The sequence below is a fragment of the Chiloscyllium plagiosum genome, unplaced genomic scaffold, assembly GCF_037043375.1.
Source record: "Chiloscyllium plagiosum isolate Xiang-an unplaced genomic scaffold, Cpla_swu_hap1 HiC_scaffold_2, whole genome shotgun sequence".
In the NCBI taxonomy this organism is placed as follows: Eukaryota; Metazoa; Chordata; class Chondrichthyes; order Orectolobiformes; family Hemiscylliidae; genus Chiloscyllium; species Chiloscyllium plagiosum.
Window position 1 is genome coordinate 124,774,047 of NW_028270140.1, and position 17,638 is coordinate 124,791,684.

Genomic DNA, 17,638 nt, shown 5'->3' on the forward strand with positions numbered 1-17,638 from the left:
CAGAGCTGGATGCAGTCCTCCAGCTGAGGGCTCGCCAAGGCTTTATATAACTGCAACAAGATGTCTTTACTCCTGTAACCAAAGCCCCTTGCAAAAAAAAAACCGACCAGTCATTGCTTTGTTAACTTGCTTGCTGTACCTACATGCTAGCTTTTAGTGACGCATAAACAAGGACACCCAGGTCCCTTTGTACCCTGAGACTTCCCCACCTCTCACTCTTTGAAATACACTTTGTCTATTTGTTTTGTTTCTTCAACCCAAGTGTAAAGTAGAAGCTAATATCAGAGAGGAATAATAGGCTTTACAAAATACAGGGAAAGACTGCACAGGGATATAGAATAGTAGATGAACAGGAGGAGGCAGGAAAACAGAGAGATACAATCATTCTATAGCAGCTATGTGAATGTACTGAGTGTGGTAAATAAAATTCACGAGTCATTGCTGCAGATTTCCAGATAAAAGTATGTGGTTATGGCTCTAACAGAGATTTGATTCAGAGAAACCACGAGGCATTCAATATTCCTGAAGGTGGGGTGTTCAGGAACATTGGAAGGGAATGGAAAGAAAGATGCTCAGCAGTGTTGGTTAGGGAGGACATTACAATCCTGAGAAAGGCTATGTCCCAGTGGATTCAATGTGACCAGGTCCTCTACCTCCACCCTGCCTGACCCCAGGCTGAGAAGGGCCAACTTTGCAGAAACCTTGTTGAGGGCACTTTGGAGACACAGACGTATTTTAGGTGACTCTCAGCTTCCACAGAAACATCTGCACTTTGACCGAACACTTTGTTGCGAGCATTTGTGTGTATGTCAGTCTGAAATCATCGTTGCATCATCCAGCATCATTTCCATGGCCACAAAAAGGCTCGGGGGAATGGAGCACAGTGCTTAAAGCCACCTGGAAACCATGGGGGCAGCACGGTGGCTCAATGGTTTGCACTGCTGCCTCACAGCACCAGGGACCCAGGTTCGATTCCAGCCTCAGGCAACTGTGTGTGTAGAGTTTGCACATTCTCCCCATGTATACATGGGTTTCTTCTGGGTGCTCCAGTTTCCTCCCACAGTCTAAAGATGGCATAGCAGATAAATAGGGTGGTGAAGGTGATTAGCATGCTATTCTCGGTCAGGGCATTGTGTACAGAGTTGGGACGTTATTTTGCAGCTTTACAAGATACTGGTGAGGCCATATTTGGAACACTGCATACAATTCTGGTCACCCTGCTATAGAAAGGATGATGTTAAATTGAAAAGGGTGTAGAAAAGATTTACACATATATTAGTGAAAATGGAGGGTTTAAGTTATGAGAGGCTGGAAAGGCTCGGGACTCTTTTTTTTTCCCTGGATCTTTGGAGGTTGAGGGGTGACCTTATAGAGGTTTATAAAATTATGACGGGCACAGATAAGGTGAATAGCAAAGACCTTTTCCCTCGGGGAGTTCAAAACTAGAGGGCATTGGTTTAAGGTGAGCAGGGAAAGATTTAAAGGGGACCTGAGGGGCAACCTTTCCACACAGAGGGTAATGTGTGTATATGTAATGAGCTGCCAAAGGAAGTGGTAGAGGTGGATGCAATTACAACATTTAAAAGACATTCGGATATGTACATGGAGAGCAAATGTTTCGAGAGATATGGGCCAAATGCAGGCAAATGGGACTGGTTTAGTTTGGGAAACATAGTCGACAGACGAGTTGGACTGAAGGATCTGTTTCATTGCTGTATGATCCTATGACTATGACCCTATGACCTATGCTGTGCCACTGTCTACATGACGCTGCACGTTCCAATGGGTGTTAGCATTGTAAGGTCACCACTGCATGGGACTATCACACAGGAGGTCACGTGTCAGGCATCACCACCTGATGTCTTCTGTGCACTCAACATCTGTGACTTAATTGCAGCCACCAGTATAGCATGACAAGCACCATAGTGGTACTACCTCACACACATCTGCCACAGTTCACATATAAGAAACAAAAAGGAGTTACTATACTCAATAGCTCAAGTCACTGACCTTTCATCTCAACTAGGGGTAATGCACACATCTGATAGCTTTAGACTATAGGCGCGTATGGGGAAAAGACACAAAATATAGCATTCCGAGTTCAACTTCTTTTGAGTTCAGGCGCATTAGCTGCCCTGCTCAGGTTTGCTGATCATCATCAGGAGCTTAAACCCATAAGATTGTAAGCACTAGCTCTGTTATGAAAAACACGGTTAACACTAGATGTTTGCATACACTGAGCTTGGGGTCAGTATACCCACCACCTACAGGCTTCATACTTATATATCCCTGAGGGAAACTAGTGAACCAGATGGGTTTTCATAACAATGATCATATACTCCATACTGGTAACCACAAAAATAACTGTATAATTACATTTTTAATAATTATTTGAATTTAATATTCCACCTGCTGCTCTGGTGGGATTTGAACTGATGTTCCCAGAGCATTAGCCTTGGTCTCTGGATGACTAGGCCAGTGACATTATCACTAGGGCATCATCTTCCCTGAGTGCAAGGTAATTCATAGACAGGCTTACAATACACAGATACCAAGTAAGGAAAGGAAAGATTAAAAGAGATAACCAAACTAGACAACTCCAGACCATTATTCCAATCACTATAGAGACCATTAATGTTTAAAGAGAATTGGGAATACCCTCCTGTTCGCAGAAATAAATTATGCCACATGTTCCCACATTGAATTAAAGTTTTAACAGCATGGAAAGTGGCTCTATAGCCCATCATGTCATCAATTGCCCATCTATTGTAATCTCCAGAACTTGATCTGTAGCCTTATGTACTATTTCAAGAATCATCTAAATAATTCTGAAGTATCTTGAGAGTCCAGGTCTCCACCACCTTTTCAGGCAGTCAGTCAGTGTCAGATACACACAATCCTCAGGGAGAAAAGAAGTTCCTCAATATCACTCTAACCCTCCTGCTCCTTATCTACATGTTTAAACAAAAACAAACTTTATAGCATGTATTTAAAGAAATTAAACAAATCAAGCACCACCAGCTATACTTTGTCAGGACTTAGAGTCAATGCCCAATTTGCCTTTTAGTTCGTACTTACCCACAAGCACACCACATTGTCCAGCCATGTGTACTTTCACAAACACGGACTTCATACCGAACATGAACTCCCGTTTGCATTCCAGGTGGTGAACTATAAAGTCAGTATTTTCTCTGCTTAAGTTGTAGACCTGGCTAACACCTATACTCACTCAGTTTTCAGTAAGCTGCAAACTATGCAAGACCAAAGCTGAAACCTCTCTGACCATATTCTTAGGTTTTCTAGAAACCTATAACTTGATTGTAAAAATGGCCTTCCTATCCCCTTCTCCATGGCAATGGTCAACACCTAAGTTCTGTCTTCAAGCAGAAATCCCAGAATGAAAAAATCAGTAAAACTTGTGAATATACTGGTCAGACTCATTTTATATACTTCAAAAATGGAGCTCCAGAACATCCAGGATGTTCAGTTCCAAACATTATATTTTTAAATAGTTTACTCAATTGGGATGTTAATTATGCTTTCTCGTTAAGCAACATTAATAATTAGAGTTAATGACTCTCTTTATAGACTTGCTGTTACCAGAAAGAAACTCCTATATTGACAGAGTGCCTTTAATTTCTTTGATCTGTGAACTAGAGATAATTCAAACTCTTATTGAAGTTTTATTTTAAATTTGTTCATGGGATGTAGTTGTTTATTGCTCATCTTTATTACCCTGAGTCAACCATATTGTTGTGGGTCTGGAGTCATGTGTATACCAGACCAGGTAAGGATGTCTGATTTCCTTCACTAAAATTCATCACCTAAGTGGTTTTTAATGACAATCAAAAGTGATCACATGGTTAGCATTACACTGGATTTTAATTCTACTTTTTTTTAAATTGAATTCAAACTTTTACCATCTGTCATGGTGGGATTTTAACCAATATCCCCAGAACATTGGCCTGGAGTTCCAGATTACTAACACAGTGACATTTTCACTGTACCACTATTTCCTACTCCTGCCCCTACAAAAAGCTCAGAGAAGGATCACCAGTTGCTTAAGTTTTCTCACTTCCATACTTATTAAGATGACACAGACTCTTTCTTGAACTGTAATTTGAGTTTACTAGTCTCTCAACCAAGTGCTTCCATTTATCTACATTGAAATTCAACTCTTAAATTAAAAAGGTTATTTTCTTATAAAAGGGACCTAAAGGGCAACTTTTTCACGCAGAGGGTAGTACGTGTATGGAATGAGCTGCCAGAGCAAGTGGTGGAAGCTGGTACAATTGCAATATTTAGAAGGCATTTGGATGGGTATATGAATAGGAAGGGTTTGGAGGGATATGGGCCGGATGCTGGCAGGTGTTTTAGATTAGATTTAGATAGATTACTTACAGTGTGGAAACAGGCCCTTCAGCCCAACAAGTCCACACTGACTCGCCGAAGCGCAACCCACCCAGACCCATTCCCCTACATTTATGCCTTCACCTAACACTACAGGCAATTTAGCATGGCCAATTCACCTAACCTGCACATTTTTGGACTGTGGGAGGAAACTGGAGCATTTGGAGGAAACCCACTCAGACACGGGGAGAATGTGCAAACTCCACACAGAGTGTCGCCTGAGGCGGGAATTGAACCCAGGTGGGATTAGATTGATTTGGAATATCTGGTTGGCATGGACGGGTTGGACCAAAGGGTATGTTTCCATGCTGTATATCGCTATGACTGTACAACACGTATAATGAAGAAGTCAGATATGCGCACCTCAATGTCTTAATTAGAATGCAAGCTATATCCCACTTAGAGAGAATAAGGGCTTTGACTGCTGCTGGTTCTGTATGCTTTGGATTGTTTGAATTCATTAGGTTGTGATGAAAAATTACAAAGGAAGGTGGTACATCTATGCACTTGAATAAGAAATGAAATATAAATGCATTGATTCATGTAATTTTAGTTTGTTAAAATGTAATTATTTTGTATTGTTTGCCTTTCTAAAGAAAAATGATATGAAATTACCTAATAATGAGCAGTGATTAGATTGTCCTCTTACCTGTCCTTCCACTTCCTTGAGGTTATACAAAGGTGGTTCTCCTTTGGTTAGGACTATCTGATTCATTGCAGATCTTGCCATCTGCCCTGGTAAGTAGAAGTTCAACGGAAAGGGGATTCTTGAAGCAAACCACGGTCGGGTCAGATTGCAGTAATTTTCAATATCCACCCAAAAAGTATGCAGCTGTGTAGAAATGGTATAAAACTCAATTTATCTGTGATTACATGCATTGAACAGTGAAGTCAAATGTGTCTGATGAGCTGGCTCCCTTAGAATATCCTGAATTGCACACTGAATCACTTCTCCATTGAAATTATTAAAACTTAATCAAGTTATCTCAGAATTAAATCACAATGAAGTATTAAAGGATTCATTGATCTGTTTAATCTTGCCTTGTTCATTATGTAAAGAAAATGTTTCCTATTAAAAATAAGTGTCCATTTTAAAATACTTCAGATCTAATACATATACCTTTCAGGTCCATTAGCTTCTCACACTCCTAAGTGTTCTAAACATCTGACTTTATCAAATGTTAATTTATAATAGAATTCACAATGCAATTGTCTGAACATAACAAGATTAGAGTGGTGCTGAAAAAGCATAGCAGGTCAGGCAGCATCCGAGGAGCAGAAAAATCGACGTTTAGGGCAAAAGCCCTTCATCAGGGCTTTCCAGCACCACTCTAACCTTGACTCTGATCTCCAGCATCTGCAGTCCTCACTTTCGCCCTGACACATAAGTCCCGGTATATGATTTAGTGATGGGCAATAATGTTAGCCGAGCCAGTGACACCCACATTCCCTGAACAGATTATACACTATCTGGGTCTCTTTAACATGTGCATTTCTTCAATTTCTCTGACTGGTGACAAAACTGGAGAAAATGGATGGGGTTAGGTTTGGTTCAACTCATTAAGCTGCTTTGATCCACAGCAGAAGGAAAGGATGGCACACCTTCCTCATTCCTGAAGAATGGCTTATGCCCGAAACGTCGATTCTCCTGCTCCTTGGATGCTGCCTGACCTGCTGCGCTTTTCCAGCAACACATTTTTCAGCTCTGATCTCCAGCATCTGCAGTCCTCACTTTCTCCTATACAGAAACACTGCACTGCTGCACTTCAGTGAATCATCCTACTTGTTGTTAAAGGACTTACTCCATTGGATTTTAATTTTTTTAAAAGTCTCTTCAGGCTCTTTCTTGCCTTTTATAAAAAGCTAAAAGTCTTTTTAAATGTGTTTCTCTTATAGCCCTCACTTTACAGAGATCAAAAGGTTTTCCAAAGCAAAAGGGTGAGAGATGTTTTTTGATTATTTGGACAAGCCAAGGAAATGTTTGTCTCTGGGAAAACTACTGGTTTTTTTTAGCACATTTATTACCTTCGGTGTTGTGCCATTTTAGAAACACATATTTATGAACACACATCTCTTTTACATGTGCAGCATTAGAAGTAACATGTGCAGCATTATTCAAATTATTACTGTGGGAAAATGTGGTCAAACAAATCCTGACAACACGGTTAAATGGCAGATTATCACAAGATTGGACAAAGGAGGAGCCCCAGCCAAAGTTGCAGGTTTATTCAGGAGTTTCATTAGAATGATAAGAAATATGAGCAGGAGGAGGACATTCATTCCTTTATGGCGGAAGTGGATACTGCAGATGCTGAAGATCAGAGTCATTCCTGATAAAGGGCTTTTGCCCGAAACGTTGATTTTGCTGCTCCTCAAATGCTGCTTGATCTGCTGTGCTTTTCCAGCACCACTTTAATCTTGATTCGTTCCTTTAAACCTGCTTTGCTATTCTATAAGATCATCGCTGATCTGCCCCAGCTTCAACTCTTCTTGAGTACTTGCTCCTGATAGCTCTCAACTCCCTGACATTTCAAAGATCTACCCACCTCTTCTTTCAAATGATCAAACCTCCACATATGGGAAAGGCAATGGCATGGCGCTGTTATTGCTAGAGTATTAATCCAAGCGTCTGCTAATGTTCTGGGGTCCCTAGCTTGAATCCCACCACAATAGATGAAAAAGTTTTTTGTCATGGTGGCACAGTGGTTTGCACTGCTGCCTCACAGCACCAGGGACCCAGGTTCGATTCCATGATCGGGTGTCTGCACAGCTCTCCATCTGGTGCTCCAGTTTCCTCTCACAGTCCAAAGCTGTGCAGTTAGGTGGATTGGCCATTGGAAATGCAGGATTACCAGGGTAGGGTGGGTGAGATGCTCTTTGAAGGGTTGGTGTAGATTCGATGGGGCAAATGGCCTGCTTCCACACTATCGGGAATCTATGAAGCTATGTCTCTGAGGTAAGACACTTCCAGACATTTACTACCCTCACAGAAGAAATTTCTTCCCATCTCAGTTTTAAATGAATGTCCCCCTATTCAGCGATATACCACAGTTTCAGATTCTTCCACTGGTGGGAATATCTCCTACAGCCCCCTCAAAATCTTTGATGCTTCATTTTTTTAAACCCAAATGTTCAACCAGTCTTGATCAGTCAACACCTTCATCACAGAAATCGCTGAGAAGTGAATCGCTTTTGAACCGCCTGCAATGTCACTATAGCCTTTTTTCAAAAATGGGGACCAGAATTATACACAGTAGATCAGCTGCGGCCTCACCAATGCCCTGTGCAGTTGTAGTATTTTTAAATTTCAACCCCTAGCAATAAAGGCCAAAATTTGATCTGCCCTCCTAATTAATTGCTGCATCTACATGCTAATTTTTTCTGTCTCATGCACAAGAACACACAGATCCCTCTTTGCTGCACTTACTGGGAATTTCTATGCATTAAAAAATAGTCTGCCTTTTAATTCTTTCTGCTACTTTCCTGCATTAAACTCCATCTACCATGTTTTTACCCACTCAATCTATCCATACCTCTTTGCAGAATCTTTAAAAGTTCACTTTCAGATTGGAGAAATAAAAGTTAAAATTATAAATAGAATTCAAAAATAAAGAATAATAATTTTAAAGAGATATAAATGTTAATCATGCAATTGAAGAAAGCCAGTAGAGGATAAGATGTTTGAATTATTTACCAATGCAGGACGCAACTTCTCTTCTATCAGTGCAATAAATGCCAGTGTATCAGCTCCCTCTTTAGCTGTTAATTCATAATCTGCATTATATTTCTGTTAAATTAAATAAATAAAACAATTATTGGACGAATAATGAGGTGTTAATTCTTGTTTATTGTAATTTACAGCAGGACAAACACAATGCTGCTTGTACTCAACAGGTTTAACAGCCATCATGTTGTTTGATAAATTTCACAACTAAAATATCTAGCACTGCAATATTCTCACTAATACTTCACACCTATCATTATTATAACTTGATGAATTTCTTAATTACCAATATCTAGAGTATATGCTTATAAATCAGAAAATAAATTCAGAAATCACAATTTGCTCCTAGATTTTGCTCTGTTAAGAACTTGAATTAAACAGAAGCCTCAATATGTGTGGCTCTATGCCCCCAATTCTGCTCCACACCCCAGTATTTCTTAATTCCCTTCTTCCTCACACATGCATAAAAATCTACCCTTAAAACTGCCAAATCTGCTTCAACATTCCATGTGACAAAGTCTGCACTCTCACATTCTTGCATAATACAACTCCATATATTTTGTTTAATTTAATCCAGCCATGCCTCTCTTAGATTATGTCCCTTTCTTCTGATTCCACCAATACTGAAGACCACGTATCTACATCCACCATGTCAAACTCCTTCATAACTTTAAACCTCTATCAGGTCTCTTCTTTTCAAAGAGGTTAAAAAAGTCCCAATATTTTTTTCCTAATAATTATTTTCATAATTCTGATAACACACTTGTAAATCTTCACTTAACATTCTATTGTGCTTCAATATTCCCTCTCTAATATGTAACCATAACTGAGTACAGTATTCAAGTGCAATTTAATTAAACTTCGATATAAAGTTAACACTTTTCCAATTTTCTATCCTATTCCCCTAAAAATGCACATAAGTGAACTGCTCACACACTTTATTCACATCATCAACTTACAATGATAACTGATAACAAATTATGTAAATGTCCGCTTAGATCACTTTCCTATATTAGCCCAGTTTATCTAACTTCCAAGAAATAGGTGACCTTCTTATTCCTCCTCCCAAAACGAATCACCTTACATTTCTCCTGGTGAGTTTCAATTTTTACATGAGATTAACATGCCCCACACATCCCTTATGAGAGTAAAAGCCAACAAGCATCTTTTTAATGACTCTGTAAGTATTCATGTTCTTTTCATTAGCGAAGCACAATAAACATACCTGTTTTCTCAGGAAATTCAGAATATTTTCAGGTTGCACTACATTCATATTGTCAGAAATTAATACTGGAATGTCTCCTGCAAGAAGGAAAAATCACAACAGTAGAAACTAATTTTCACCATATATAACATTCATACTGCATTGTTCCTCAAAATTCCAACTGCTTCCCAAAAAATAATATGGATATGGTGCAGGGCTATAGGAACAAATTGGTATTGCCAAAATAGCCACAGAATTTCCAACAACTCAGCTCTGCTCTCTAGTTACATAATTATAAACTTATAGGAAGGGGAGATGTGGAGCTCTTGTCTTTGGGGGGGGTGACAGAGATAAACAACTGATATTTTGAAGAAGACTGGGGAAATTAAGCTTGTTCTATTTTGAGAAGGAAGATTAGCAATTCAAGTTGTGCAAATTATTTTTCTTCCAAATTTCCCTCCTACTTTTCCTGAAGCTCCACTTCCCTTGATGGACACCAATTGCCCTCTGCAATTGGTGGATTCTTTTCGTCTATCTTTACAGTGAATGTTGGGAGATTATTAGACCAAAGTGGGAAGATGATCCAGAATAACTTACACATTAAGACCAATTGGAGTATAGTATATACTCTGGCTGATTTTTTTAAAAATTCACTCATAGTACGTGGGCTTCACTGGCAAGGCTAGCATTTATTGCCTGTCTCTAGGTGCCCTAGAGAGGTGATGGTGAGATGCAGTCCATGTACTATCAGTAGATCCACAATGCCATTAGGAAGAGAACTCCAGGATTTTGACAAAATGATACTGAAGGAATATATTTCTAAGTCTAGTTGTGGAGGAATCTGTAGATGGCCTATATATCTAATGACTTGGTATTTGAGATTGAAGTGGATGTGAATTTGGAAGAAGTTGTCTAAGTAGCTTTGGTGAATTTCTACAGAGCATCTTGTAGATGGAACACACTGCTGCAACTGAGTGTTGGTGGTGGAGGGAGTGGATGCTTGTGAAGGTAGTGCAAATTAAGCTGGCTGCTTTGTCCTGGACAGTTTCAAGCAACTTGAGTGTTGTTAGAGCTGCACCCAACCAGGCACATGGGGAGTAACCCATCACACTCCTGACTTATACCTTCTGGATGGTGAACAGATTTTAACAAGTCAAGAATTGAATTATTGCTGTAGCATTTCTTGCCTCTAACTTGATCTCATAGCCACTGGATTGAAATGTCTAGTCTAATTCAGGTTCTGGTCAAAGGTAACACCCCCAGCATGATGATCGCAGGGGATTCAGGGATAGGAATGCCATTGAATGTCAAGGGGCAATAGTTAGATTTCCCCTTATTGGAGATGGTCGTTGTCTGGCTTTTCTATGGCAGAAATGTTACTGTACTTTCATATAAATAGGGATCAAATCTGACATTTTCATAGTATTTGGCTTCTCTGCTGACTAGATTAGATTCCCTACAGTATGGAAACAGGCCCTTCAGCCCAACAAGTCCACTAACGCTCTGAAGAATAACCCACCCAGACCCATTCTCCTACCCTATATTTACCCCTGACTAATGCACTAACACTGTGGGCAATTTAGCATGGCCAATTCACCTAACCTGCAAATCTTTGGTTTGTGGGAGGAAACCAGAGCACCCAGAGGAAACCCACACAGACATGGGGAGAATGTGCAAACTTCACACAGACACTCATCCGAGACAGGAATCAAACCCGGGTCCCTGGCGCTGTGAGGCTGCAGTGCAAACCACTGAGCCACTGTGTCACCCGACTTTTTCAATTTTTTTAAAGGTAATTATTATAGCTGCTCCTTGCAATTTGCTCAAAATGTTGCTTAAGGTCTCAAACACAAGATGAAAGCTAGAAAGAAGTCAAGCCACGTGTACCTTTTGCAGCCAAAGGTCAACAAACTCATCAAATAAATTACCAAGGAAGTAATTGAAACAAATTATTTGAATGGACTCCAGAGATAATTGAAACAGTTTTTTTGGAATGAAGAGGAAATGAGAAATTTAGTTACAAACCAAGAATCTAACTGGATTCATTGGACTACTCTACATTTTTAAATAAAATTGTTTTACCCTGGAGTGTCAGAGTCTGAGTGATGACCTTGTAGAGGTTTATAAAATCATGAAGGGCATGGATAGGATAAATAGCCAAGAACTTTTTCCTGGGGGTGGGGGTGGGGGGGATGACCAAAACTAGAGGACATAGGTTTAAGGTGAGAGGGGAAAGATTTAAAAATGACAGTGAGGAGTAACTTTTTCAAGCAGAGGTTGCTGCATGTATGAAAGCTGCCAGAGAAAGTGGTGGACGTGGGTACAAAACAAAATTTAAAAGGCATCTGGATGGGTATATGAATAGGAAAGGTTTAGAGGGAAATGGGTCAAATGCTGGCAATGGGACTAGGCCATGTTGCAATGTTTGGTCTGTGCAGACAAGTTGCACCGAAAGGTCTAATTCCATGTTGTATGACTCTATGACTAACTAACTACTGAACCTATATAGGGACTATCCAATTTTCGTCACCCATAAACAATCATACCCAAATAAATCACTTCATATAAAATAGGGGAAAGCCATTCCTCAATCACATACATACTTAAACACATGACACACTTGGTAAGTCACAGATAAAGGAGAATTTTGAGACAGAAGTATGAGGAACATTGCTATGAAGATGAAGAATACTGGTTTGAAACTGTACCTTCATTTTACTTCATTTTTGGATTTCTACCTTCCTCTTCAACTCATATAAAGCTCCAGTCATGGAGAGGGCCATACAATTCACAGTTTCCCCATTTAAGTTCAGTGTTTTAGGCTCCTCAGGGAGCTGATTTGGAACCACAGGAGCCCTTATGGACAGCTCTTGATCTTCTTTTGGAGGAAGGTTTATATGGAAGACCAATTTGTGATTCCCATTGTCGACCTCACTGGGTGATCTACATGTTTAATTCTGGTTATTCTTATTAGGATTGTTTGATAATACAATGGCAATCAGCAATTTTCTGTTTGTTTTCATACATCTGACCTCTAAAATAAATAAAATCTTGGATTCTTCTTTAAATTTTCTTAGAAACTGTAAAAAATAATCTTCTCAACTGTGAAAGGTTTCTGCAAATTAAAGTATAATTTATCCAAAAATGTTGTCATCATCAAAAGGAGGCCCCAGTTTACTGTAAATAACAAAGAAACGTATTTTCTTTTTGGTAGCCATGTAGTGCATAATTTGAAAGGAATTTCACTACTACATTGTCAGACTTCTTCAGCACATTTGTACAATACACTATGGGGAAATTGCACATATAAATCTTTCTTGTAATGTCCTAAATGAATTACTTCACATTGCTACTATAATTACTTCATCCTAATGAAACAAAACCCAAAATAATCATGCTTTTAGGTTTGCAAGGATAGAATATACATTGCATTTTACAGTTCAAAATTTCAGGACATAATAAAACAAATTCACAGGGTTACTGGCACGCATTACTGGGACACTAGTGATTATATTGGCATTGCATTTAACATTGCAATTCAAATACATTAAAATTTGTACCTGTAGGTGTTTTCCATGGATTATTAATAAAGTGCACTTTCAGAGGAGCCCGTGAAAATTTGGCATATGCCTGCAATGGAAAAATAAAGAGTACATTATTTGCAAGAAAGTGTAATTTTCATTTTTCTTTAAAACAGAGTCCAGGGGTTGAATTTTCCATTAAGTCAAGTAAGAAACATTGTATAAAAATCTTTGCTTGTGCTGCCAGTTTCATTGGACTCACTCAATATTGCCAGTGCATTAGATAAAGCATAAAGCTATTTCTATTCTGCGCCAGTTTTAATCTTTAGATAATTCACTTTGGATTGCTGTCACACACTGAACCTTTACCTGGCCTGAGTAAATAAACCTGCTAGATTACAGCAATGTTTGCATCAATGTGAGTATTAAATGTTACTGCTCCAGGAAGCGATAAAGGAGGTTGCTAAGCCACTGGTGAGGATATTTACCTCCTCACTCTCCACGGAGTCGTACCAGAGGAGTGGGAGGAGGTGAATGTTGTTCCTCTTTTCAAGAAGGGTAATAGGGAAATCCCTGGCAATTACAGACCAGTCAGTCTTACGTCTGTGATCAGCAAAATTTTGGAAAGAATTCTGAGGGATAAGATTTGTGACTATTTGGCAAAGCATAGTGTGATTAAAGGCAGTCAGCATGGCTTTGTGAGGGACAGGTAATGCCTCACAAATCTTATTGAGTTCTTTGAGGAGGTGTGAAGACAGGTCAATGAAGGTCGAGCAGTGGTGTGGTGTATATGGACTTCAGCAAGGCATTTGATAAGGTTCCCCATGGTAGGCTCATTCATAAAGTCAGGAAGTATGGGATACAGGAAGATTTAGCTATCTGTATTCAGAATTGGCTGGCTGACAGAAGGCAGAGAGTAATTGTAGATGGAAAGTATTCTGCCTGGAGGTCAGTGTTGAGCGGGGTCTCACAGGGCTCTGTTCTCGGGCCTCTGCTCTTTGTAGTTTTTATAAATGACTTGGATAAAGCGGCTGAGGGGTGGGTTAGTAAATTTGCAGATAACACAAATTGGAGGTGTCGTCGATAGTATCGAGGGCTACTGCAGGCTGCAGCGCGGCATAGACAGGATGCAGAGCTGGGCTGAGAAATGGCAGATTGAGTTCAGCCTGGATAAATGCGAAGTGATACATTTTGGAAAGTTGAACTCGAACGCTGAATATAGGATTAAAGACATGATTCTTGGCAGTGTGGAGGAACAGAGGAATCTGGGTGTGCAAGTATATAGATCCCTCAAAGTTGCCACCCAAGTGGATAGGGTTGTTAAGAAAGCAAATGGTCTTTTGGCTTTCATTAACAGGGGGATCAAGTTTAAGAGCCGTGAGGTTTTGCTCCAGCTCTACAAGTCCCTGGTGAAACCACACTTGGAATATTGATTCCAGTTCTGGTCGCCCTACTATAGGAAAGATACAGAGGCTTTGGAGAGGGTGCAAAGAAGGTTTACCAGGATGCTGCCTGGACTGGAGGGCTTGCCTTATGAAGAAAGGTTGAATAAGTTCGGACTTTCCTCTCTGGAGAGAAGGAGGAAGAGAGGAGACCTGATCGAGGTATACAAAATAATGAATGGAATAGATAGAGTCAATAGTCAAAGACTTTTCCCCAGGGCAGGATTGACTGGTACGAGGAGTCATAGTTTGAAGATATTAGGAGGAAGGTACAAAGGAGATATCAGAGGCAGATTCTTTATGCACAGAATTGTGAATGCATGGAATGCGTTGCCAGCGGTGGTGGTGGAAGCAGTGTCATTGGGGACATTTAAGCGATTGCTGGACATGCACATGGATAACAGTGAATTGAGGGGTGCGTATTAAGTTACTATATTTTACATTAGGATTAAACCTTGGCACAACATTGTCAGCCAAAGGGCCTGTTCTGTGCTGTACTTTTCTACGCTGGGGAGAACTGTACGTGTGACACACTGAAACAACATGATTCGTCTGGTTATCTTTATTAAAATAAACTTTTTACCTATAAAATAGGTTTCTGCAAATTAAAGTATAATTTATCCAAAAATGTTGTCATCATCAAAACAAGGCCCCAGTTTACTGAAAATAACAAAGAAATGTATTTTCTTTTTGGTAGCCATTTAATCAGCATGTAATATAAAGCAGTACATTCAGCAATAAAAAGAAATCCCAAGGTACAACAGTGAAGCATTAAGCTGATACCAAGGTACATGAAGAAATATTAAGTCGAGTGACCAAAAGGTAGTTTTAGGGTGGAGAATCCGGTGAAGATTAGAGAAGTGCTTAAGGTCGCTGCAGAGAAGTCATGGCTATCAATGCTGCAGCAAAGAACACTGGGAATGCACAACAGGCCAGATGTGGAGAAGAGCAGAGATTTCAGTAGGTCATAAGCATTGGAGTGTTACATTGACAGAGAGGGATGAAGTCATGCTGAGATTGGAAAACGAAGTCAAGACATTCCCAGACCGAAAGCCAACAGATGTCAGCAAGGACAGGGGTGATGGATATGGTGAGGATACAGGAAGCAGAGTGTAACATGCAGCAAAATAAAATTGGATTTCTACATTTCTGAGCAGATATTACGATATCTCCGCTTAAAATATGTGCTTAGATGACATGGCCATATGTGTGATGGCTGCTTTAACACTGAATGAATTAAACCATCCACATAGATAGAATTATACCTGCTGCAGCTCATTTTAGGGCAGTAACCAATCTTGATGTTAAATTATAGGGAAAGTGATCTTGAGCTTTGTAGGCATAGCTTAACTTCTTGTCACCTGGCTGTTTTATAGATTTGCCACTTACATGGCTACCAAAAGAAAATACATTTGTCTTTTTTAGTAAAATGGGACCTTGTTCTGATGACGAAAATACTTTTGGAAGAATTATAATGTAATTTGTAGAAACCTATTTTTGGTACTAGGCAAAAGTACATTTTTAAAAAGACAATCGGAATAACGATTATGCGGCCTGTTTAAATACTACTGGATGGAATTTTATCATCAAGACGTTCCCACCAATGCAGATCAGAAAGCAGAGGGCAAAGGATAAATAGAACTTAGCGTGAGATAGAACAACACAGCATAGGTTGGGATGGTCTCAATTTTATCGAAGATGGAAAATTCCTAAATATGTATTTCCGACTTGTAATGCACTACACTTCAGTCTGTGCTAGCTACAAAGTTCCAAACTTGCTTTATTCTCTGGCATCATTAAGAAAAAAAGAGACAATGCAGAGTTTATATTCCTGCCGAACCCACTCATTTTGGATTCAACCTACAGCCTTTAGTACTATAATCACGTCTCAATTCTTGTAGTTTTCATACAAATCATTAGTAAAAAACTTCTTTATTGCTGGGCAGACTTGACTCACAAAGAACTCTACAGCACAGCAAATGGTAACTTCCCAAACTCCAAAATGCTTTTAACACATCAGCTCCTGGTTAGTTTTCATTAATTGAGTCCAGAATGCAAATACTACATCAATTCCCACCCCCTTGCTGCTGGCTGGAGACCGCCTGACCTTGAGCGTCAGGTTTTGCGGCCCTGTCTGCAGAAAATAACACAAACAGAGGAAACTTCACGGGGGCGACGTTGTATTATTTCACTTTTAAAAAAAAAACATTCTGTGAAAGGTTACGTTTCTTTTTTTTTGTTCTACCAGGAAGGATTTGGAACACGCACGCTACGCATTTTAAATACAAAAACAAAACCCCTTGTGCGTCAATTGACCGCCCATTAGGAAAAGCGTTCGCTGGTTGTTAGTTTTTGCTTTACCAAGATGATGAGCGAGTCGGTGTGGACGGAGGGCAGACCCCAGTCTCCTGGCCAGCACATCAGCTGGATGGGTGACGCCATGTCCCCGCTGTCTTTGAGCCGGAACCAGTCGCTCAGTCTGATACAGCGCTGCAGCTCCGCTAATGCAGGGAGCCCAGCGTTACAGGATCGCACAGCGCAGCGCTGTATGTGTCAGCCCAGACACACACCCAGCCCAGCTTCTACATAAACTAGACAAGCGAGCAGACCAGCTCCCCATTCACTCTCCCATTGCCCAAATCCACCTTCCCCACCAAAAAAAAAGTGATATCCATGTACAATAATAACACAAACATTGCACGTGGACAAAAGTCGGGAAATAGTCACAGAGTTGGAAACAGACTGACGCTGACTAGATATCCTAAATTAGTCTAGTCCCATTATATCCCTCTAAACCCTTCCAATCCACATACCCACACTAGTGCCTTTTAAATATTGTAATTGTACTAGCCTCCACCACTTCCTCTGGCAACTCATTCCATACACTTACCACCCTCTTTGTGACAAAGTCGCCCCAAAGTTCCTGTTAAATCTTGCCCCTCTCACCTCAAACCTACGTCCTCTAGCTTTGGACTCCACTATCCTGGGGAAAATGTACTATTCACCCTATCCATATCCCTTCTAATTTTATTAACTTCTATGAGGTCACCCCTTGGCCTCTGACACTCCAGGGCAAATAGCCCCAGCCTATTCAGTTCAAACCCTCCAGTCCTGGTAACAGCCTTGTAAATCTTTTCTGAACCCTGTCAAGTTTAACAACATCCTTCCTATAGCAGTTGCACACAGTATTCCAAAAGTGGCCTTACCAATGTCAATGTTTTTGAAAACTACTTTATTGCTAAATAAACTACTTTCACTGACAGAAGAAGAAAAAGTGCTGCAAAAACTCAATAGTTCTGGGAGTATCTGTCCAGAGAGAAACAGAGTTAACATCTGA

At 40.0% G+C, this 17,638-nt stretch overlaps 1 protein-coding gene across 2 annotated transcripts in view; it reads right to left on the reverse strand.

Moving 5' to 3' along the window:
- The window catches only part of mtx3 (metaxin 3), a 36,638-nt gene extending 19,828 nt beyond the window's left edge, over positions 1-16,810 (reverse strand). For both annotated transcript variants that reach the window (XM_043706726.2, XM_043706718.2), the window contains exons 1-5: positions 16,663-16,810; positions 12,899-12,968; positions 9,360-9,436; positions 8,105-8,197; positions 5,060-5,242 (exon numbers count right to left, since the gene is read on the reverse strand). In XM_043706726.2, coding sequence (XP_043562661.1) covers positions 5,060-5,242; positions 8,105-8,197; positions 9,360-9,436; positions 12,899-12,968; positions 16,663-16,743 — 504 coding nt within the window. In that variant the 5' untranslated portion in view covers positions 16,744-16,810. The remainder of the gene's footprint in view (positions 1-5,059; positions 5,243-8,104; positions 8,198-9,359; positions 9,437-12,898; positions 12,969-16,662) is intronic.
- Between the last annotated feature and the right edge of the window lie 828 nt (positions 16,811-17,638).